General features: G+C 48.2%; 1 protein-coding gene across 1 annotated transcript in view; it reads right to left on the bottom strand.

Moving 5' to 3' along the window:
- Positions 1–10,458, bottom strand: part of CHST8 (carbohydrate sulfotransferase 8) — a 105,819-nt gene extending 95,361 nt beyond the window's left edge. Inside the window, exon 1 of the mRNA XM_054389854.1 lies at positions 10,350–10,458. Coding sequence (XP_054245829.1) covers positions 10,350–10,458 — 109 coding nt within the window. The remainder of the gene's footprint in view (positions 1–10,349) is intronic.
- Between the last annotated feature and the right edge of the window lie 14,481 nt (positions 10,459–24,939).

Raw genomic sequence — 24,939 nt, 5'->3', positions numbered from 1 at the left:
GCATTGTTGGGTTTGTGAACAAAGTAAATTGCAGCTTGCCAGGTGAAGGCAACAGAGGTAGATTATTGCCCAGGGATGTGGTTGAGGCCCCATCCCTGGAGACATTCAATATCAGACAAGCTGTGGCCCTGGGCTGCCTGCTCTAGTTGGAGCTGTCCCTGCTGACTGCAGGGGGGTTGGACAAGATGTCCTCTGAAGGTCCCTTCCAACCCAACACAATCTGGGAATTACAGAATTACAGAATCATAGAATTGTTTTGGTTGGAAAAGGCCTCTGAGATCATTGAATCCAGCTGTCAACCTAAGAGCACCATGGCCAGCAAACCATGTCCCGGAGTGCCATGTTCATGGCAACCAGGCTGAGCAAATGCAGTTGTGACAGGCAACAGATCTAATGAGTGCTCTGTTTAGGGAGCAGAGTCAATGCCAGGATGCAGAATTGGCTTTTCCCAAGGTGAGCCTCTACCTGCGCACCTTCTCCTCTGAGACAGGAGATGGTAAGTATTTTACCACTACCAAGAGCAGTGTGGCTGTGCTTGTTTTGATTCCTCTAAATGGCTACAAGGAGATGGTTTGTCTTGCTAGTTAGAGCTGCTCTGGTGGCAAATAGGGCTTCTCCTGGAATATTAATGATGAGCCTTTCCCTTCAGTGTTTTTGCAGCATCAATGGCTGCTTGCTAAAAGGACAGAAATCCAGAAACATTTCATTAATGAATATTAAAAGATTCAGAACTCTTGAAATGCTGTCTCAGCAGTTCTCTGTGAACATCTTTTTGTGATAATCCATTGACTATCTGTGTGTGGTGGCCTGGATGCCTGTGATCAAAGTGGCTGAATGCTGTAGAGATGCCTATAAATACAGCCCCCCTCTCAACTCGGTGGGAGTCAGCCTTTGACTCACACTCCCTAATCTGAGGCATTTGAAATCTAATTAACATTAAATTGCAACAAAAAATAGACAAAGATCAAGGGACAGAAGGATGCGTGCACTGCTGAGGGTAGCTGGAAGGGCTGGCAGCAGCATGCTTGGATGAGGGAGGCAGGATGGGTGGCAGTGAGCTGTCTGTGTGTCCTGGAGAGGAAGGCTACAGGCAGCTCAGTCCTGCTCCCCAGGCTGCCTCATGTGAGACATTTAAAGGTTGGAGGTTTTTTCCCTACCCAAAGATCTAAGTAAATAACCAAAGAAACCCAGAGCAAGGCCAATGCTACAGAAGCTTCTCCCCAAAGCCCAGAAGTGCAGGAGGCACCGAGATGAGAGCTGCGAGAGCACCGCTGCTGATCTGCTCAGAATCACTCAGAGCAAAGAGGGAAAACTTCACACTTGGATGGGGCTGTGGTGATGATGGCACCTCCCAGACTAACGTGGAGGATAAATCAAGTACCATGCAGCCTTTGAAGATGAGAGGAAGCAGAGTGAAATTCACTTGTCTGTACTGTAGGACTGAGATTTCTAACCTGTGATTTGGTGGAGGATAGAAGTTGTGTCACTGAGATCCTTCCAGGGATGGTGTCCTTGGCTTATTAATTTGCATGATGTGTTGTCCTACTTTGGGGGGGAAAGAGCTGCATTTGCCTGCATGTGGTATTATGTTAGAAGACATCTTAGTGTTAATTATTACCTACTGAAAGATCACCTAGGAGATGCTCTTTCTCTGTCAAGCAGCTTGATGCTTCCTACAGTAGCAGGTAACTCTTGCGTGGTTCATTAAATTGTGTTGTGGTGAACTTCCCTCCACTGGGTCTCAATTAAGAAGTGAAGGGAGGGCCTTTGGAGGAAAAGGCAGAGAACAATCAGAATACACTGAATATGTAACTGGATCTCTGCAAACAAGCAAGAGGAACAACATGGTGTGCAAATGTGTGGATGTTAAGAGCTGTGTCTCAGAGCCTTGCATTTTGGAGCAGTAAGTAATTAGCCCATTGCTGTTCCTTAGCAATATTGACTGCTTAGGAAATGTGAGAGCCCTTCCTAAGTGTAACTGCTGCAAACATGCTGTACTGAATGCTCATTTGCCTTACTGCTTCCCAGGCCTCCAGTTTAGCACCCCAGGGAACTTCCATCACACTGATCCTGGGCCCAATGTTTATTACCATGAATTATAAAACGGCAGTAAATATTTTGTTGCATTCTAATTTAATTAACCGTTTTGGGGTTAATTTTTTTTTCCTTTTAAGCAATGTTTAAAGTTTCTAGTAGAACTAGTCTCTCTGGGTGTTTGACTACCCAAACCTCCAAAGCTCCCTTCCTTAAACCATTTCACACATGAACACAAGAGATCCCAACTTCTGTTTCTCAGCCTTCCTTTCCTACCATCCAAACATCTTTCTCCTTTTCCTGTTTCTCTCCCATTTGCATGCCCTTCCTTCCTCACACTGTTGTTACCATGGCTTTCTAAGGTCTGTTGGTTTTGGCTTTCTCCTACCAAATAGAAATCATCCCAAGAAGAATTCTGCAGGCCTTGGTGAAGCCTTTTCCTGGAACAGGCAGTGCTGGGGCTGGTTCAAGGTGCAGCACTGAACTCCTCACCAGTAGATGGGTGTTGAACAATAGCTGACTGTGTACATTCTTGAGTGACTCCATTCGCTTCAATAGCTTAAGAATGAGCAGCAAAGAAATGCAAGATAATTGGAATTTTAATTAGTGACTTAAGGATGCCTCCTGTTTACAAGGTAATAACAACTCCTGAGCTCAGTGAATTGGAGGGGCAGGTTTCAATTTAACACCTTAAAACAGCTGGTTTCCACTGTCAGTCAGGGCTGCAGACAGCAGACAAGAGTGGACTTGGTGGATGCAGAGAGCATCCAAGTGGACTTGGGGGCTGCTGAGGTGCTGATGTTAGCCTCGGGGCACGTGCCTGGTGTACCACTCCTGCTGAAGATCTCGCCAATGTCTTTGGGATGAGATTTAACCAATTGCAGTGAATTCTGTTAAAAAGTCTGAATGGGCAGAGACTTGCTGTGCCCTGGCATGGCACCGATGCCATGGTGCCCCTGCAGCTGTGTGCCCTGCCTGGGTGAGTGCAGGCCTCCCCATTTGTCCACGATGCAGCAGGAATTTGTTTCCTTGTGAGCGATAAGCATCGTCATGTTTGTCCTAGCAGCTGCACACACAATTAGGAGGACCCAATTAAAGCTGCACTCAGTTCACACAGAGAGCAGTGATTGCTGCCTGTAATTTCTCCTGTGGTTTGGCTCACAGGCATTAAGCTGTGCAGAAGTTTATTAACAAATAAAGTCAAGTCAGACAAGTCAAGAGCAAAAATGAGGTGCAGGAAAGAAGCTGGAAGCTGGTAGGTAGGCTCTTGGCTGTTGTGCAATTCCTTCAGCTTGAGGAAAGGAGCTTCCCCTCCAACCCCTCTCCAGGAACCACTGGACAAATGACCAGGTTTCCTTGCTCAGGCTTTCTGCCTTCCTGGCCAGAGCAGTATTTGTGTGTCAGCCTCTCTGACTGCAGCAGGTGCAGCCCATCTAAAGACCCCTGTGAATCCAAACCTGAAAGGATTAGAAAGCCAAACACAGCTTTGTTTGTCCCAAGCACTCTTTGTGCCATCACACAGAAGTTGCAGCACTGCCAATCATCATAGCAAGGGAAAAGGAAAGGTAAATGAAGTAGACCAGAGAAGGAACAGGGCATTGGAGCCCAGACACCTTCTTGGAGGATGAGGAATTTCATTCACAACCTTCTTTTTGTCCCTCCTGAGGCTATTCAGTTCCCACTGCTCCACAAAGGGACTGTCCCTGTATACCTCTGCTTGTGTAAGTGCATACAGAGCAGGTTCTGCTGGCACAGCCTGGGGATTCCCAGGGTCTGTGGAGCTCTGATCTCTTGGCTAACATGCCACAAACAGCCAAACATCAGCTGGCCAGTCCCTCAAAGAGTTTGATCAGGAAATGTGTGACTTCCACCCAAAAAGTGGGAACAGAAGCCCCCAGAGACTCCATTTCTGTGGATATGAACAGCCAGTGGATAGTGACTGAGCCCCACTTCTGGGCTCCCTGGTTCAAGAGGGACAGGGACTTGCTGGAGAGGGTACAGCAAGGGGCTACAAAGGTGCTGAGGGGACTGGAACATCTACGTGAGGAGGGAAGGCTGAGAGAACTGGGTCTGGAAAAGAGCAGCCTGAGGGGAGATCTCATCAATGCTGATCAACACTTGAGGGGTGAGTCTCAGCAGGATGGGGCCAGGCTTTGTTCAGTGGTGCCCAGTGACAGGAGAGGGGGTAACAGACACAAACTGGAACATAAGAAGTTCTATCTAAGCCTGAGGAGAAACTAATTTAAGGGTGAATGATCACTGAAGCAGGCTGCCCAGGGAGGTGTTGGAGTTTCATCTCTGGAGACATTCCAAACCCACCTGGACATATTCCTGTGGGATCTGCTTTAGGTGATCCTGCTCTGTCAGGGACGTTGGGCTTGGTGGTGCCCAGAGGTCCCTTCCACCCCTTACCAGCCTGTGATTCTGTGAAGGAGTGGCAGATCCCAAACCAGTCACTTGCTTTCAGATATGGATAGATTATTGATTTGGAGAAAATGATAGAGGTGTCCACAAGAAGCTGCTCTTTCACAGGCCAAGTACAAGCTCAGTGTTGTGGTGTTTTCTGCTCTCTTGACTGGTGCTGGAGCAGCAGTTAGCTGGCAGGTTTGGTGCTGCTACAGCAAGCAAGCCACAATCAAGAGGAAAGCCCCCTTTAATTTCAAGCTCCACTAGAATGATGAAAGGAAAATGAATGTTTACTGCATAAAAAAGGATGAGACTGCTAAGGAGAGGAAGCTGTGGTTAAGCTGCTAGGGGAACGTTGATAATCGTGAGAAATGCAAACCTGTGTTATCAAAGGAGTGTAAAATGGCAGGGACCTGAGCAACCCCAGCAAGCATTGGTGGCTCAGCTCATCTCCTCAGGCTGACAGCCAGCCTGGAAAACCAGGCAAAGGGAATGATGGCTGACACAGGGGAGGGGACTCCCTAGTACTGACACATTTTCTACCAAAGGTCCTGTGGAAGCTTGTAATAATGAATGTTATGGGGGGAAGTGAGAGGAAACACAGCCTAGAGGAGAGAAGGCTCTGGGGGGACCTTAGAGCTGCCTTCCAGTTCTTTGCTGTGGGAAGTTCAGCCAAAGAAGACTCAGAGGATGTGACTGCACATCCACTCTGGAGTTGGTGGAAGCTCCCTCTTCACACAGAACACTTTGCTGCCTCTGCTTGGAAAGCATCAGCGAGCCTGTGAGCCTCTGCTACCCTGACCCGCTGCTTTGGGGCACAATTGCTGCTGCTGCTGCTGCTCTTAGCTGAGAAGAAGGTTAAATGGCTTCGGGTTCATAAAGAGAAATAAGCTGCATGCTGTAGGAAAATGCCTTCTGAAATTCTCTCTGATGCCAGCTCATTTTCCATGGCGTTTATAAGAAGTTTCCAGTATGACCAAGGGGCAGCACGTGGTGTGCTGGGGTAGCACGGTGCAGATGTGCAACCAGCATGCAGGTGTGCATCCAGCATGCAGGTGTGCACAGGGCTGTCACTGGAGAGGGCCAAGGTGTGTGTGCTCTGAGGAAGTGCCTCTGCAGAGCTCACTACAGCTGTGCTGTTGGTGTTTGCTGTAAGGCAGCAGGCAGGCAGATTTCTGCACTGTGGCTCCCTTTTGCTGTCAGGTCTGCAGGAGCATTGGCACAAAGCCCTTCAGGCTGTTGCCTCTGCTTCCTGCCTCTCCTCCCCATCACAGCCTTGGTAAAGCACAGAACAAGGAGGATGACAGTGGTATGTTAGGAGCTGGTAGCTGAGGTAAGGACAGCAGTCGTGCAGAATTTCTGTCAGATGAGTTTCAGGCTTGGTTATATTCAGACTTGAATTTCAAATTCCAATACAGTCAGAGTGCAAAACCATTTCCATTCTGCTCCCTGTTTTCACCCTTTTGAAGCTTTCACAACATGCATCCTTGGAGATGTGTTTCCAGCTTTTGCCAGCTCCCAGAGCAGTGAGAGCACACTTACAGATTCAGCTGAAGACTCTTACAAATTACTGAATTCACTAACCAGATGGCAAAAACTCAGTCAGTTTTTTTTTCCCCACAGACCTATTCACCACATAAAGGGAAGTTTGCTGCATGGATATAGGTGTAGAGGAATATTAATACTTCTAGTTTTCATTTGGCAAAATTTCCCATTGGAAAAGTAGATCCCATTTTAGAATACCCCTCCCCTTGTGACTAGAGTTCCTAGAGCACATGGTCTGAAGTTCAGCTATAGATAGCTATGGATATTGTAGTACAGCTACGAAAACTGTGTCCCTGGTGCAGCTTGGAGGCAGTGTTCCTGCTCTTTGTGACCTACCTATGACCAGAGTCCTGTCTCCAGCCCAGGGGCTGCCTAGTCTGCACCTCAGAAGTCTGTGCAGGCATCCGAGATACACCTGAGAGCTGAGCTGTCAGGACAGGCTGCATCCTCTAGACTTGGCTCACTTGCTGATGTTTGTCCTGGTTGCTCTCTCTGGTACAACCCAAATGCAGCTCTGACAAATCCAAGTTCTCCAGGCTGCCAGGGATCTCACAAGATGCAGTGGCCCTGGCCATGGCTGTCAAGGTGCTCATCAGTCCTATCAACTCTACCACTGTAAGCCCCATCAGGGAGGGGGCATGGCCACTATGCTGAAGCTTCTGCTAGCCACAGGGCTGGGCAGGCCCCTTCCCAGCTGCTCTGGTGCTTCCAGGACAAACACAGCAGCAGAGTGGCTGCACATTCAGCTTCTGTAAAGTTTTGGCACGTTTAATGTCTTGTCCTAGGCAGGAGATTTACACATTCCAAAGTCACTAGTGGTGGGGTGGGACATATGTATGAAAGTGTCCTGTGCACCGGGAGCAAAGGGGCTTGGCTTGCCCAAAACAAAGCCTGTCCTGTCTGGGCTGGAAGGCTGGCATGCTTCCTGCAGCAGCCAGGCTTTCTGTCACTGGGCAGGGAGAGCTGCTAGCAGTGCTGTGCCTCTGTAGGCTGTGTGACCATCACTCACACTACTTCTCCACACCCCTGCCTCATCCACGCTCTCCACAGACACCAGGAAACACACTGTGGTAGGTGAGGTGATCGCCTCTTTAATGACCACAGGAGTGTCTGCTGGGTGTAATATACTGGCTTGGGAAATCTGCTTTGCCCACCCCTAAATGGTTGTCTGTCTGCAATATATCTGCTCAGAGTGATGTGCATTACATAAATGAAACGACAGAGAGAGCATGTTTGTCAACCAGCCAGCAAGACTCTACAGCCCTTATCCCGGGCACAGGCACTTTGTAAGCACGGGTTTCCAACAGATAAATGTAATCAAGGTTTATATGCTCACAGAAGCCAACAGGATGGGATTGTTTCACTCGAAAGATCAGAAGAAAATTGTAACTAATGTTGTGGAAAATTACTTTGATATTGCTTTCTCGGTACAGCATCACAATTAGGTAGCAATGCAGAGCACGGGGGAAGAATAAATGAATAGTAACAAATCAACACAAACAGCGACTGTCAGGAGCACTTTACTCACTGAAAGTAATGTAAGCATTACTTAAAGTTTTATGACTGTGGATTTTATACTGGTTTAACTAGTACATCAAGGTCTCACCAGCATGCTTGCTAGGACTAAACCAATCAAGAATGATTTCCACAGCAGACAGATGAACCTAAAGTACCAAAGGACTTTTATTAATCTTGGTTCCTAAGTGGCAGTCTCTGAAATTAAAGATGACTGAAGGTACTAACAATGCAAAACGTCCTTTTGAACAATGCAGACCTCTCCTATGCTGCTTCTCACTGCAAAATAAATGTTCCTGACTTTTCTCCAGCCTTCCTGATGCAATTCCAGCATCCAGCAAATGCATTTTACTACACAGGAACTGCAGGGGACATCCAAACCCAAAGGCTAATACAACACAAGTGTGCTGAGCAGAACTGTTGTCCTGAGCAATTAATGACACAGGCATTAGTTCGAATCTCTTGAGGGAGCAATCAAGCAGATTACAGCAACACCCCATCCCCATTAGAAGGAGAACACTGAGCAGGGGGAGGGAGGGATCCTCCTCAGAGCACCAAAAGTCCTGCTCGGAACTGCCAGGTTTTCCTAGGAGGCTCCCTGGAGGTGCAATATGCCTACCTCTCTCTTTAATGAAACGAGTGGGTGTCTTGCCCTCTATTGTTAAAGCTCCCTGTTATGTTTTAGTGATGGCTGGTGTCGTTCTCAGCAGCAGTGGGTGTGAGGAGTTTCTGGGTCTGAGCCCGCTGAGAGCACTTACAGCACTTAGCACACGTGAAGCCCAGCCAAAGAGCAACAGGAGTAATTGCATCGAGCACCTCCTCTCAGAGGTGCAGCCTGCCTCCTGTTACCATAAATTGTAATTGAACGTGAGGATCGAGCAATTGATTACACGCCTCTGGCAGGAGCAGCGCCGCTGGGATGTTCATCCTTTAGGCACACAGAAGCCTGCACGTAGCAGTCAGCTTCCCTGGGGCTAGGAGCTCTGCTCAAACTTACTTCGGTTAAATGTGCTCGGCTGTCCCCTCCCAAGGCTGCCCTTCTCTGAAAAAACACTTCACAGTGCACTACAATCAGCAGTCAGGGCTCAAGAGGGTTGTGGCAGAGAGAACAGAGGCACAACAGGTCAGGGTGAGGAGCCAACAATTAAAAAATGGCCAAAAAATGGCACTGGTTTCAAGGCACCACAGAAATTCCTTCTCCTTCAGGAGCAGAGAATGAATTTCTGCAGGTAAAGCTACACAGAGTACTTTTCAATCAGTCTTAATTACTGCTCAGAGTCTAGTTTCAAGGTCTCTTTAGGTGTTGGTATTAGCTAATATTCAGTAAGAGTAAGTAAGGCAAAAGATAGTGCTGTCAGTCTAGTTTGCCCTTCAAGTTAGTGTCTCTTTTCCTCACAGAACACAGTAGGGCTAAAACCTTCTTGTTTAGCTTGTGGCAAAGCACACCCTGCAAAAGCTGAGAAAGAATCTAATTTTTTCAATGAAAGTCAGTGCCAGTCAAAGAAGCTCTTGCATACTTAGAGTACATCAAAAATGTACAGATATTGGTAACCCTATTTTATTGTATACAAGATTATGAATTCTGCATTCTCTGTTCACAAGGCTTTCCCCTCACCCCCAGTCTGCTGGACAGTTTCAGTCAAACACAGCCAGTGCCACCAGTTTTAACCTCTGAGCTCTTCTGCATCTAAGTATAGAAAACTAAATTGCAAAAGCACTGAAGGGACTGCTCAGCTCCCTGCATTACACCACACTGATGGTTCATTATTTGTGTAGTTTCAGCTGAGTGGCTGCTTTCAAAATTGGTATGCAGTTGGACTAAATAATAAACATATTAAAGTACAGATTGTTCAGTGATATGGAAATAAGCACTTAATAAACCCAGACACGGAAATTAGCACTTAATGGCATTATTTATTTAAGAGTCCTCTGTGTTAGGATTCAGTTCCTTTAAAGATGTTAGCAATGCTCATCCAGTGCTGCTCCTTGGAAGATGAAGATGTCAGTCAGAGTTTTTATAAAGCATGCATTGAGTCAAAGGAAAATTTCAGTGCCTATGAGAGCAAACACAGCAGCCAAGGCTCAGGGGAATTATTATGAGCTGGAGTAGCAGCACTGGCATTTGTCTAGGCTCTAAACCAGCCTTACTCAAAGAGAAAGCAGCTGCAAGAAAACTAAACATTCTTCTGCTTTTTCATACCTCTTGTGTGCCCCTCCTTTAGAAGGAGCCCACTGAGCCCATGCTTTGCTAGTTCTCACACTGTCTCTGTGGCTTTCCTCAAAGTTAGCAGCACAGGAGGATGCTCTGTGTGTGGATGGAAGTTTGAGAAGTTTAATACAAGTTAAGCATATCAAAGGAACTCATCCCAACTGCTTCACATTCCTTGGGTCAATCATTTCTGCATCTCTTGTTCTGCATCTACATGGAACATTGGGCACACCCTCAGGCCATGGGAGATTCAGAAGGAGGTATTTGCAGGAACTGCACTTTCACATTTGCAGTGCTGTAGCTGGTGTCAGAGGCTGGTCTCAATCTTAGCAGAAGATGAGCTCCATGCAGCTGGACCCTGTGCACTTTGGCAAAGTTCCCTGCATAATAAGTTAATTGGTTCTTAGAACTTGTTTTTAGCAAACCCCTCTTTTTCATTTCTTTTTGTTATTTTCTTCTTCTTCTTCTTTTTTATAATAAAAACAATATTGCTAACTAATTTCAAAATAGTCTTCACTGACACCATTGCACACTTTTGTTGAGGCAGCCTCTGTGACATATGTAAAACATGTTAAGGGTATAGGTGCAAAATGCTGAACATGAAAGAGCAAGGGAGTCAAATAGAAATAGGAATGCTAACCTGGGGTCTGCTGATGAACTATTTCTTCTGGATCCTGCAGGTGAATGAAGACAACCAGCCCAGCTGCTCCAAACAGCAAGATGAAGGAGAACATACATGTCAGCCTCATAATTAACGTGCTCAGATCACTCCAGTTCTGACCCAGGAAAAGAACTCATGCAGCCTCCAGGACACTCTTCAGTCATAGTCTCATCCCCTCATCTGGAAGCCTGTTGTGGTGCATCTGCAAGAGGTAGAAACCAAGCCTGTAAAACTGAACACATAGAGGATTTCTTTTCCACTGCAGGTGAGCAGATCCAAGTCTTGGTTGTGACTAAAGAACTGATTCCTGTGGTGTTTCTTTGGCACGGTTAATTGCAGTCATCCAGTCAGTTTCTGCCCCATCAGTCTGCCTTTAATTATATGTCAGTGGTTTTAACATGTTGAAAAGCCAACACAGAGTACTGTTTAAGGAACAGAGTTTGGGGGAAATGGTGGTGTCCTGCCTGCAGTGTGCACAGAAGCCCCCTAATCGTTTGCTTGCTTCAAGTGAAGCATGTGTCACTTTTTATTTCTCACTGATTGAGCAATATGAAAACCATAAAGTGAGATAATGGGGGGGAAGCAATCACAAGAGCTGCACCTTGCATGTCAAATAGGGAGAGAGGGATGAGCAACTGGCAGCTGCCTGCTTCACTCTGGGTAAAGCCAGCCAAGCTAACTGGTGCACCACAGGTCACCACACTGCCTGCTGAAGAAGCTGGGCAGGCCTCCTGATCTTCAGGGAAATGCTGGTCACAGTGCTGGGACCTCCCCTTGCTGGGGAATGGGGTGTGGGAGCAGGCAGGCTGTCTGCAGCAGTGATGGGCAGGGCTTGCCTCTCCTGCCCTGGGTGCTCCCAGCATGTTCCCAGGCTCTGCTCCCCCAGGCCTCGCTGCTGTTGTTGCGGTTCCGGTGGGACAGCAGCAGCCCTGCTCCCACAGGGGCGCCTCAGGTGCCATCTAAACCCCCTGGTGAGCACAGCCCTACTTCAAGCCCACGGACAGTCCCACTGGAGCCAATGTCCTTTCTGGTAGGATGCTAAGAAATGAATAACTGGAAGATTGGGAACCAGTGATGAAAAGCACCAGTGGCAGCAGATGGCTTGGCTAATGGCAGTCCCTGATGATTCACAGCAGTTATGCCAGGAAGCCTTTAGAGATCTGTGGTCAGTGTGCATGGGGTATTTGTAGTTGGGGCACCTTGCTTGCTTTTCGTGGTTTCCACAGCAGGGTTTTTTGTTTCCTGCAGTGCACTGGTATTTTAAATTGCTAAAATGCACCAAAAAAGGACACTTGTTGTGCAGTCCTGGTGAAGTAATTTCTGTGGCTCTGCCTGATAAGGCTGTTTGATGGCACCAGTGTTTAGTCAGGGTGTAAAGCAGGCAGCGCAGCAGGCCAGGAGCAGCTGTGGGTTGTTGTATCCTAACAAACACCAAGCACTGACCTGCCACTGCACACAGGCAATGGCAGCCTCATTGTCTGTGAAACCTTTTTTTTTCTGCTCCATAGCAGGCACTGACTGTGGGTTTTTTAACTATTTTCACTTTAAAACTTCCTCCTTTACAAGTAAAACTCAAACATTGCCAAGTTTTTCAGCAGTAGCAAAGCCAAATCCTTATGGAATCTTGTGCAGACCCATCAGCGTCTGTTTTGTGCATGTGCCTGTAGTGTGGGTGGGTCTTCTGCACATCCATTTGTTACGTAAAGGTCAAATACTAACCCTAAAGTCCCAGGAGAGTCAGATTAGGGAAAGAGGATTAGCCTCTGGCTACGCCACGGTGCCAAACACTCCTGTCAGAGGCAAACAATTAGGGGACCTGAGCCACCCTCGTTCTGCTTCGCTGCAGAATTGGTTTGTGCTGCATGGATGGGAACTGGGAACCAAACCCAGCTGTGGAAGTCTGGGGCAGCACCAAAGTCACACCATCACTCTGTAAAGCCATGCAGTCAGAGCTCTTTGAGAGCTGTGTTTGATCACTACTAGAAAGCTTTTCCTTTCTGTACCCAAGTTACAGTCTCTGTATGCCCACAGGGAGGGGAAGCCTCTGCCCAGTTTGCAGGACAGGTGGGAGCTGTATTCCCCATGATGATGCAGAATGGCAGTGAGGCAGCAGACAGTCGAAGGGTCTCCCAGCCTCCAGGCTGGTGGTGCTGGTGCTGGTGCTGGAAATGCCCTGGCAGCTGTTGAGAGAGAGAGCTGGCAAAACCCACATGAGTGTAATTTGAGAGAGGGCAGCTTAAAAACATCACTCCCAAAGAGCAAGGGGTTTAGATTTGCTTTCAGGTCGTTTTTGGGATGGATTTTACCCTTGAGCAAATATGGGTTTTAAAACAATTACTATTAGCTTAGAATGCTAAAGCCTTTTCCCTGGGCTTGATTTGTGGAAATGTTTTTGTTTGAAGTAGAGGCAGCATCGAGAAAGGAGATCCCTAGCCAGGTTTTAATTAGTGCAAAAAATGCTACAGCAGCACTTTCCAACATCACGGTATTTACATTAGGCCATACCTAACAGGGCAGCTGTGCTCTGGATCACAGAACCTTTAAGGGTAGGCCTGACAATCTGACCTAAAAGGTGTCTTTGGGATGACCAAGGTGCAGCAGTAATGAAAGGCAGCCAAAAGCATCTACTGAAAGAAGAAAAGGCCAGGTGCACTTACACAGCTCTACAGAGAGGCTGCTGCTCATTGCCTGTTGCCATTGCACATCTCTGCAAGCAGTGAGTATGAAGGGAGTCATAGAATTGTCAGGGTTGGAAGGGACCTCAAGGCTCATCCAGTTCCAACCCCCCTGCCATGGGCAGGGACACCTCACACCAGAGCAGGTTGCTCAGAGCCACATCCAGCCTGACCTTAAAAACCTCCAGGGATGAGGCTTCCACCACCTTCCTGGTGGGTGACCTGTTCCAGTCTCTCACCATCCTCATGGGGAAGAACTTTTTCCTAACTTCCAACCTGAACCTCCCCACTTCTAGTTTTGCTCCATCTCCCCCAATCCTATCACTATCTGACACCCTAAAAAGTTCCTCCCCATTTCTCCTGGAGCCCCTTCAGGTACTGGAAGGTTGCTCTAAGGTCCTTCTTGTGTTGAGTGCCTCTCACTGCAGGTGAGGACTCCCCAGAGCAAAGTGGCAGGTTCCCCTCCTTCCATCTCTGGCAATGGGCACTGGCAGTCCAGAAGGGCCAAGGGCTGCCAGTGCCATTGCTGGCTCCTGTCCAGCTTCTCCCCCACCAGCACCCCCAGGTCCAGGAGGTCCCTGAGTCCAAGAAGGAAAAAGAAAGAACTGACTTCAAAAAGTTATCACCTCTCCACTAAACACAAACTTCAGAGATCTTTAAATTATGGCTTTTCCCCTCCCTGTTCTCCTGTAATTATTTTTTCAATCAGTTGACTTTAATGCGTCCTAGGAGAGCAGAGCAGAGCTGGTGAATGGGAAGGGCTCTCTTACAGATGCAGAGAATGTGCTTGCTGAGCCCTCCCAGGCTGGTGGCTGAGTTACAGAAGCAGGGGAACTCTGGAAGTAGTCAGCACTGACTGATCCATGTGAACACAGCACCCTCATTAAGGAAGCAGCTGAAGACATTGGTTACTCAAATCACAGCATTTGAAAGATGGTTGAGATAAAAACCCTACAGAAACCTCTTAGTGGAGCATCAGCTAACAGCTCCTTCAGGCAAGGCTTCCTCAGGCGTGGGAGGGAGAGGGATGCTGCCTGTGGGAGCTTTCAGTTGATTCACACAGAGCCCCCAGCACCTAGGAGGCAGAATTTGGACAGGTCCCTAGCCCTTGACTTACCCTGTGGAGGTGCAGTCCCATATTTAACTGTGCCCCTCACAGGGACTCCTTTTGCCATTCTTATTAGTATTACTGAGAGTGCAAGAAGATAAGGTTGCAAGCAGCTTCCAATCTAAACTCCATTTTCAGCTGCCCTGAACTTATTAAGCAGGTGGAGAGCAGTTCACTAGAACGTGCAACAATGAATTGAAACACCTAACTTTTAATTTCTTCTTCCTTTATACACTTCTGTGGCAGAGAGAATTTCTAGGTACCAATAGGTGTTTTTCTAAGCTTTCCTATTAGCATGGTATGTGAATGTCCTGCCCTTGACAGCAGCAGCAGGGAGTGTATGTGTGGATAGTAATTAGCACTCAGACAGCACTTTCCACTTCAAAGACATTCATTAATCACCACAGTGCTCCTAGGAATTGGGAGGCGAGTGAGCAGTAGCACTGGGTGGCAGGATTGGTGTTTTTTAAGGGCAAAGGGGTACAAGTTTAGGTAAAAACTGTCCAAATGTGTTTGTGGAAATTAGTTCAATATCATAGCAAAGTTTTGAGGCACTATATCTTCTGTTTCCAAAGACAGAGGCAGGACTGAGGGCCCCTGCACCCAAGCAATATTGAAAGACATTGCAAACCAGTATGATGGGAAGGATTCATTGAAATCTTTTGGCAAGGGTGGCACTGGAAGTAGTGCTTGACAGGTCTGCTCTTGTGCAGCTCTCCTGTGGCTCAACACTTCACATCATACCAACAGACCAGCCCTGGAAAGACAGGGACAGTTGTCTACCAACATCTCTGATTCCTCACCCGAGATAGGGCAGCCAGGCTGCCCCTGGGCTTGTGCCTGGCAGCTTGCTCCTGCCTGTGGCCTCTGTGGCCATGCCATCCTCTGCCCTGCCTAACAAGCCCATGTGAAGAACAGCATAGGTAAGACATAAAGCTAAGGGCACAATGTAATGGTAGCAACTCTGGGGACAGCCCTCGGTCCATCTAGAACTGGATCTTTCCCTTGTAGCAGCAATGCTGATGCTTCAAAGGGAAGGAAAAAAAGCCTTGCAGAGCAAAGCAGTAGAACAACTTGCCCCCAGGAAAAGGTCTGTTGCTACTTAGCTGAGGTCACCTTCTTTTGATGTGGGCAGGTATTTGAGAGAGCTGTCTCAGGAAAACATGATGTCAGGGCACTACCTACAACTGCTTTCCCAGAGCTGGGTCACTCACAGAGAACAGGAGGGGCAGAGGACACAAAGTAGCTACAGCCTCACTTTTCTCAGTGCTGGTAGCTCACAGAGACCCTTCAGAACCCAAAGCTTCCTGACCCTCTGTGCACTTTGGTGCTGGTGAGCTTTCACTCCCCAGATAGCTGCTGAGTAGCCCAGCTAAATTAGCCTGAAAATGAAAGGAGCTCTGCCAAGATGAGGACAGAAGAGGCTCTTTTCCTGAGTGGAACCAGGGAAGGGAAGGACAGGGTGGGTCAAAGACTGGGTAAGGCTCCTGCCCACAGCAGAGCACCTTTCTACTGCCCCTTCCTGGGGCTTCACTGCGAGGTACCGATGCACAACACAAACGAGTGCCAGTGCCAGGCTTACATTACCACATGCATCAGCAAGTCAACAAAACACCCAGGTTCTTTGCAAACATCTACTGATTGCTAAATTGGACAATTACAAATCGCCTCTGAAGGAATGTAAATGCCTGGCTCACATGCACACAGCAAAGCTGATTTCTCATGCTGTGCAGGCTTTAGTTGACGTTCCTTTGGCTGACAGCAGGCTGCTGGTTCAGAGCAGAGTCAGAGCCTGCTGTGTATTCAAAGGAGGGCAGCAGGATGCAGGTATCTTGGCCTTCTGAAAGCAGAGATTGATGGTTTCCACCGGGCACTTTGTGTGCTGTTGAATAAGCAGGTGCCAAGCAGCAGCGATCAGCCTGGCACAGGCTCCTGCCATGGTGATTGCACCATTCCTGAGAGGAGAACTGGTATGCCTCCAGGCTGCTCCAGAGCTCTGCCTGGAGGGAAGGGTCTCCTGTGCAGTGGTGTCCTGGCTGGCTGTGTGGAGGAAGGTGGCACTGGGCAGGCACAGCCGCAGTGCTGATCTCTGATGAACTGTCCCCAGCCAAGGGCAGGCATTGACTGGCAGCAGTGCCAGCTCAGAGGCAGCTGTGCACATCCAAAGAGTCTGGGAAGTCAGTGGCTGCCTGAGAGAAATGAAAACTGCATGCTGGATTTCAGCACTGCTGTGGCTGATGAGGGCAAGTTTAACTGGGAGCTGCTGTCTGTCAGCTGGGAGCTGCCACGGGTTTGGGTTGTGTGTTCGAAACAGCAAAGGGCTGCCGGCCTCATGCCTTACTGAGGGCATCTTCGTGTGTAACACAGCTGGGCACTGGGGCAGTGGCCATTAGCTGAATAGGAGAAAGAAAAGGCAATACTACTGGTGGAAGAATGTGAGACAAATGCTTGCTACTATTACCAAAACAATCATTTGTAGATACTTCAGCTGTGTGTCTGGGAGGTGTGTGAGCAACAGCTGCCTCTCACCTCCGAGGCTGGCCCAAGCATGCAGCTCCTACTTCAAAAAGGCCTTCAGACAGGGCACCAAGTCTTCCCACCGCCCAGGTGTCCGCTCTGATTCTAGAGCAGCCTTGCCATGACATTTGCAGAAGGAGAAAAGGCTTTATAAACATTACTGACACTCACCAGTAAACCCCACTTCTCACAGCAGGTTGGCAAATGCAGGCAGTAGAGGTGTAGCAGAGGTGGAGATATTAACAGTCACATTATTCTGTGGCTGTCAGCACTTCTTCTTGCAAATAGGAAATGCAAATGAATCCCAAGTATTATGCCCCAAATCCTCTGGCTTCTTTAGCACAGAAGGAAGTAGGAAGCTATTAATCTTGTAGCTGCTTCCACTCACCAAATGTTCATCTTGGGCTGCTGGATTTTTCTGTCACTGTATTCCTGCTCATGGAGCAATAGAACAGAAACTTTGATTTTCCCTGAGATTTGGACAGCACAAATTTGTTCCCAGATGATATTTCAAATGGAAATGTTCCTGTCTGGCTTACTTCAGCCACATAGGTATTTATGTTCTTCTCTGTTAGTAACAAAAAAAAAAAAAAAAAAAAAAAAAAGGATTTTGAAGGATGAAAGAGGACATTGCCAGCTGAATGTGTTCAAAATGCCCCATGCCTGAAATCTCCTCAAAATTCTTTCTTGAAGAGATCTGGGTTCCTGTTTTTTATATGGGGCAAGGAATTAAATCTGCTCCAATGAAGTCACCAGGGAAGTTAAAGGTTGCTCTGACTGACAAATCCTTGGAAATAAGGAGTGAAATACTGGAGTGGAAGGAACTGGCTCAGCCTTGCCACCACCCTGTAATACTGGCGGATGTCCCCAGGTAGCTCCATTTGCCTCTTCCATAATTTCCTGGCTGTTCAAATAAAAATGTCTTCTTTTAGGAGGTACAACACACCTGGAGTGACCTGGACAAGTCCCACAGGTTCCAAACAAATGATTGCCCCTGGTGTGTCCTCTCCTTTCTGGCAGCACCAAGCAAAGAACTTCAGATGTTGCTTCTATAAATCCCTTTTTTCCTGTGCAGTTGGAGATGTGGTGGTGTGTGGTGGTGTGGAGAAAAAGATGAGAGGACTGGAAGATCTGCTGAGCTGCTTTTAGATACACAGAGAAACTGGAACAAGGTGTTCCTAGCCATTGGGTAAAAGTTCTATGCAGATGCCAATCCTCTTGCCATCAAGAGATTTTTCAATAGCTTTTGTAACATCAGTTGTGAGTGGCTTTCTGTATATATATATCTGTGGGGGGAGGGGGGAGCAGCTGTACTCCAGCACTACAGCTTCACTTTGTGCCACATGTGATCTGCTCCCTGTAACAAGCTGTGGAGACTCACAGCCTGTAACAAGCTCACAGCTCCTCTCTGTTATTTCCTCTTCCTACAAGCCAAACGATTCTGCAGTGGAGATTCTTTGTCCTGAGAGTCATAAGCAAGCGAGAAATAGAAGAAAATTGTGACATGATCCCTGTCAGCCAGGACTGAAAAACCTTTGCCAAAAGTGAGGGTGGTTTTAGTGCTGCGCTTGAGGAAGCAAAGCACAGCAAAATTTCTGCAAAAGCAGAAGCAACCTCCCAGCTCAGGCTGTGCCTAGTGCATTGTGATGCTACTATAGTTACTTCAGTGAGCAGAAAGTAGACCTCCCAGCCCTGAAATGGAGCATTCTGCAGTGGAGAGGGATCCTTTACTGACTCCAGCAGCTTTGGTAGTGGTGTGATCTGACTGCTTTCACCTCATACTGGCTCTTAATCCTTCTGGCCATGATGACTAATTTGTTTCTTGTTGAAATGTTACCAATGCTCTCTCCCCAGTGAAAGGTCACCATCTGTTTAGTCAAGGTACTTTGGGACTTAGGCTCTGCCCCTATAGCAGAGCTAAGTTATTGCCTCTTATTCTTGATTTGGGCAGCTAATTGAAAGGAGGTATTCTATAAGTAAACCTAGGTGGAAAACTATTGTATTTTCTTTTTTTTTCCCCTTCTCTAAAATGCCTCTTACATTTTCTTTCCAGATATAAATTTCCCCCCAGGATATATTACAAGGCAGACTGAAGCAGATACTTGCCCTTTATTTTGAAGTGCAGTTTCTAAGGCAAAGGAAGTGGGATTCTCCTTTTTAATTCAGTTGCCTTGTTGCTGCAGCATCCAAAGGGCAGTGAGTGCTGAGGGAGTGCTTGGCTGGATGTGCAGAGGTGTAGCTGGCTGGGGGATGGGCTGGCAGCTCTGAAGCAGAGACTGAGCCGCTCCAGCTCAGGGACCAAAGGAAAGGTCTTCTGCAAGCTGAGAGCCCCTCCCTAGGTGTGTACTAGGGAAGAGAAATACCTGGGGGTTTGTCACCACTTGCAGAGGAGTGCAGTGGTTCTGTGCAATGGTGAGTGAGGGCAAGTCCACGTGGGAGCTGGTGGAGCTGCTGAGAGGCAGAGCTGTGGCGTGGCCGGGAGCTCCCCAGGCAAGCAGGCTGAGTGTCTGGGGTGGCTGGAGGCTGTGGAAGGGCAGCACGATGGGATGTTCATCAGCATTAAACTGGAGCACTGCTTACACAGCCTGGGCTGTGTAAGTACCCTTGCACTCCTTGGCTTCTCAGACTCTTGCATTTTGGCAAGGTGAGCTCTGGGGAAGGGCTGCAAGTACCTTCAGCACAGGTAGTCTTTGAATGACAGAAGAGCAGAGCTGCCGATGGACTGCAGAGGAGACAGAGTCTGTGCTCAAAATGTGGCTGTTTCATCAGGTGCTGGCTGCACTAACTGTGAGACTGGGTGAGGAAGGAGGTGCAAGGTGGTCTTGCCATAGGTCCCATTTACACAGGGGAGCAGAGACACTGGTGTGATGGTCACTGTGTGAGGAACTGGGGTGCCTGTGTGCAGTGTAGAATCATAGAATTGAACTGTTGGGGTTGGAGGAGACCTCTGAGATCATCGAGTCCAACCAAACTTCTAGTTCCCTCCTTATCTACCTGCACCACAATTTCAGGCACTTCAAGTTTCACAGCAGTCAAGGAAATGTGGATTTCAGAACCACTACTCAGCCTTGTAAAAGAAGGCAATTTTCAGTAGTGAGCTGTAATAAGAATCCTGATCAGGCAGGAGCTCTCTTTAGAATCAGTTCTGTAATGCTGATGCAGTGGCAGAACATTACTGTTTGCCTTGCTGTTATTCAATTGTTTTTAAGCACCTTTAGTCAGATTTGCAATAAGAACAGAGAAGGTAACTAGCTCCTGGGCATACTTGTGTGCTGTAAATATTGGAGATCATTAAATGTCGCTGGGAAGGCTCCTGCTGTGCCATTGATACTCTATAGGAATGGATGTACTCTATTGACTCTGTGCATCTGACATCAGACTCAGTTTGTAACTCCATCCCTTCTCAGCTTCTGCAGGCAGTCAGGGCAAGGCAGGCACAGCCTCAGCACTGCTGTCCTTTCCTCTCTCTGCCTGCTGTACTGTGGACAGGCTTGCTGGTGGCTGCTGCAGGAGGTGGGACAGTTGGCAAAGTATCCGTGACACAGAGGAGTCCTCCTGGGGAAGAAAAAGCCTGTTCTGGTGTTCCTCCCCCAGCAGCCAGGTTCTGGCTGGGCTGCTGAGAGCTGACCAGCAGGGATCTTTTCCTCTTTGGTGCCACCAGGGCTATTCACGTGCTGGGGGTGGCTCTTGGGGCTGGCATTACCATCTGCACCCTGTGCTGTTGGTGCAAGTGTGAATATTTGCCTTTGTGACTGGAACTGAGGCACTGGCACTCAGAGCCCAGCTGGAGTCAGAGGAACTCCTGCTGGTTGCCCAAGTCACAAACATTTCATGGCTCTGTGAAAAGTACCAAAGGATTGGGGTCTGCCTAGAGATCCTCTGTGTGCCACAAGCAATGAGGGAAGGCTGAGGCTCAGCAGGTGTCTTGTTGAAGCACAGAGGGCATTGCAGTGATTTGTTTTGCCATGCAGAGCACTGCTGCACAGGGAGGAGTTGTGGTATTTGCGGTATTTCTCAAGACAGCGACAGCTGATGTTGGTTCCTCAAGCCACAGGCAAAGACTAATCATCACTTAATTAGTGATACATGGAGTTGAACTACTATTGTTATAGAATCATAGAATCATAGAATCATAGAATCAAGAAGGCTGAAAGAGACCTCAAAGATCATCGAGTCCAACCTGTCACCCTAAACCTCATGACCATCTAAACCATGGCACCAAGTGCCACGTCCAATCCCCTCTTGAACACCTCCAGGGATGGTGACTCCACCACCTCCCTGGGCAGCACATTCCAATGGCCAACCACTCTCTCTATGAAGAACTTTCTCCTCACCTCCAGCCTAAACCTCCCCTGGCGCAGCTTGAGACTGTGTCCTCTTGTTCTGCTGCTGGTTGCCTGGGAGAAGAGACCAACCACCTCCTGGCTACAACCTCCCTTCAGGTAGTTGTAGACAGCAATGAGGTCACCCCTGAGCCTCCTCTTCTCCAGGCTAAACAGTCCCAGCTCCCTCAGCCTCTCCTCATAGGGCTTGTGCTCAAGGCCTCTCCCCAGCCTCGTTGCCCTTCTCTGGACATGCTCCAGCAATTCAACATCTTTCCTAAACTGAGGGGCCCAGAACTGGACACAGTACTCAAGGTGTGGCCTAACCAGTGCTGTGTACAGGGGTACAATGACCTCCCTGCTCCTGCTGGCCACACTATTCCTGATGCAGGCCAGGATGCCATTGGCTCTCTTGGTCACCTGTGTTTCAAAGGCTTGATTGTTCGTCTTTTAAAGGCAAACCCCATATGGAGTCAAATGTCTGTGTGTAGGGAGAGTCTTTCTGACTAGGGTAGTGTCACTGCTGCTGAACTCTTAATTCCACAAAGCCCAGAGAACCTTAGCTTTAAGAAAAAGCAAACACAGTTGTGATGCAAAAGGTGACCAGCAAAAAGTCAGGGCTGGAGTCAAGGACCAGCGGTGCTGCCATATGCTGGAGGTCCTGTTCCACACCTGCAACCCACTGAGTGCTGCAGATCTCATAGCAATTAAGGGAGGTCTAACTCTGCTTCTGTCTGCACTGTGTTTGGCAGAGATATGGTTCAGGTTAGTCCTTGGATTCTGTCAGCTACATCACTGTAATATCCCTTTTGGCCTTTAATTTTCCAATGATAGCACATTGCTAAATGGTTTTCTTGCTCAGTCATGCCAGCTTGTACTCCATGGCTTCCCTCAGGTTGCCCAGAGAGACCAAGCAAGGTGCAGTCCTGCAGCTCTGGTGCCAGAGCTCGTGAGGCTGGATTCACAGATTGCATCAGGCTGGCAGGGACCCTCAGAGGCCATGTTGTCCAGCACCCCCTGCAGATTATTGTCCCGCATGCACAGCTTGATAGGAAAGAATTAAATACCTGCACCTTCAGACCTAGGGTTTCCTTAAGCTTTCGCTAAACTTAGCAACAGCTAAGAGTTACAAACAGATCATGGGCAGCAGAGCCAGAGGGGCTGAGCTTTTCTGGTTTGCCCACAGTGTCAGTTGTCCCCAGGGTTCATCAACTGCACTTAGAGCACAGCTGAGAGATGCTTCACTGCCCTGCCCACAGAACCAGCCAGGCACAGAGGCTCCACATCTTCCTAGTGCTTTATAAAACAATGGCCACTTCTAGAATCCTCCCTGCTTGTGCTCCCACAATAAAGAACTGGGGGTGCCCAAGCCAGGGCTCATGAAGAGCAGACAGAGCCAGGCAGAACTCCAGCTTGCCACCAGCACACTGGTGACAATGGCTTCATTCCAACTGGGACAATACAAAGTTTTAAGTCCCAGTTCCATCAAATTCAGTTTTACATCGATATCCTCACATCCAGAAAACCACCTCAGATCTGCTCTGGTGCTTGATAGCTTCTTCAGTCTCTCTCTTGCACAAGAATTCCCTACAACCCCAGGTGTGTCTGACTGTGCCCCTCAGCCCCTGCTCTGGCACAGGCAGAACGCCCTGCAGCTGAGCCCTGGCTGTTTGCATTTCCTGCCTTGGCGCCTCATGCCTTCTCTCCGTGCCCTTTCCCGCTGCATTCCACAGGCTCCGAGCTCTGCAGCACGGCAGAGGTTCCTGTGTGCAGCTCAGAGCCTCTCCTTTGCCCCAGCTGCTTAGAATGAGCCTTGCCTAACCCTCTGGGCCCTTCCCAGCGTGAGCAGTCCCTCTGCTGAGAGCAGCCTGCCCAGCCCAGCCCAGCCCAGCCAGCGGAAATGTTTGCATGAAGTCATCCAAATCTCAAACCAAGACCCTAAACATAAACTACTTTCTGACCTTTTAGCTCATTTATAATTAAAACTCATTCTAATGTTGTGCCTATAAATAATAGATAGCTGTTTGCACAGATCAATGCCTTCTCCTGCTATATCAGAAGCATTTTTAAGTAAAATTACTGTGCCTTTAAGTTTAATAGGAAAATTTGATGTGTTAGCAGCTATGGGTTGATCCCTGTACATTCCTCAATTGCAAATCGCACTTTAAAAATGCAAACAATTATTAATATTGGTTAGGACTAAACCAATATTGAATTTCAATATATTTCTGGCTCCTTTATGAATTGCCCTGCACAGCTGGTGTGGTTATGATGGAGCAGTATTTGCACGCTCAATTTCTTTCCAGCAAGAAACCTTGAGGAGTGCTGCTTGTGTTCAAGCTTCTGGTGGTCAACCCCTGCACACAGGGAAAATGAGGCTACCTTAAGAGTCTCAACTGGAGCAGAGTGAATTAATATTTCATCCTCCAGTTGTTCCATCACTCCAGATGAACTTTTGTTATTAGCAAATGCTGGGAGTGTAGTTAGAATGCAGCTCGCTGCCTGAGCCCCCAGCCCAGGCTGTGCATGGCATGTCATTGCAGAGTGATGCCATTGCAGAGGAGTGATGCCATCGCAGAGTGATGCCATTGCAGGGGAGTGATGTCATTGCAGAGGAGTGATGCCATTGCAGAGTGATGCCATTGCAGAGGAGTGATGCCATTGCAGAGTGATGCCATTGCAGAGCAGAGGAGTGATGCCATTGCAGAGGAGTGATGCCATTACAGAGTGATGCCATTGCAGAGGAGTGATGCCATTGCAGAGTGATGCCATTGCAGAGCAGAGGAGTGATGCCATTGCAGAGGAGTGATGCCATTACAGAGTGATGCCATTGCAGAGGAGTGATGCCATCGCAGAGTGATGCCATTGCAGAGTGATGCCATTGCAGAGGAGTGATGCCATTGCAGAGTGATGCCATTGCAGAGCAGAGGAGCAATGCCATTGCAGAGGAGTGATGCCATTACAGAGTGATGCCATTGCAGAGGAGTGATGCCATTGCAGGGAAGTGATGCCATTGCAGAGGAATGATGCCATTACAGAGTGATGCCATTGCAGAGGAGTGATGCCATTGCAGGGGAGTGATGCCATTGCAGAGGAATGATGCCATTACAGAGTGATGCCATTGCAGAGGAGTGATGCCATTGCAGAGGAGTGATGCCATTGCAGAGTGATGCCATTGCAGAGGAGTGATACCATTACAGAGTGATGCCATTGCAGAGGAGTGATGCCATTGCAGGGGAGTGATGCCATTGCAGGGGAGTGATGCCATTACAGAGTGATGCCATTGCAGAGGAGTGATGCCATTGCAGAGGAATGATGCCATTACAGAGTGATGCCATTGCAGAGGAGTGATGCCATTGCAGAGGAGTGATGCCATTGCAGAGTGATGCCATTGCAGAGGAGTGATGCCATTACAGAGTGATGCCATTGCAGAGGAGTGATGCCATTGCAGAGTGATGCCATTGCAGAGGAATGATGCCATTACAGAGTGATGCCATTGCAGAGGAGTGATGCCATTGCAGAGGAGTGATGCCATTACAGAGTGATGCCATTGCAGAGGAGTAATGCCATTGCAGAGGAGTGATGCCATTGCAGAGGAGTGATGCCATTACAGAGTGATGCCATTGCAGAGGAGTGATGCCATTGCAGAGTGATGCCAACCCATCACTGCAGGTTCTTGCAGCTACGCAAAGAGACAAACACTTTCCTGTCCTGGAATGCTGCACTTCATTTAAGTGTCATTAAAACCATTTCTGTGCCTCGGCTGGGGCAAGCATTCCGTAGCTCTGTTGCTAGAGGGTTTGGATCTTTTCTTCTGACCTCAGCTCTGATCTCAAGGCCTGTTTGCTAATCACTTATCTAGCCCAGCAGCATCTCCCTAGAGGCCTCGTCCCAGGAGCAGCCCTTGCCGTGCAGTGAGGCAGTGGTCACGGCAAGGTCAGCCCAGC

This window comes from Indicator indicator, chromosome 19 (genome assembly GCF_027791375.1).
Source record: "Indicator indicator isolate 239-I01 chromosome 19, UM_Iind_1.1, whole genome shotgun sequence".
NCBI classification, from domain to species: domain Eukaryota; kingdom Metazoa; phylum Chordata; class Aves; order Piciformes; family Indicatoridae; genus Indicator; species Indicator indicator.
Note: the sequence above shows the minus strand (reverse complement) of the source record. Positions and strands in the feature narration are given on the sequence as shown.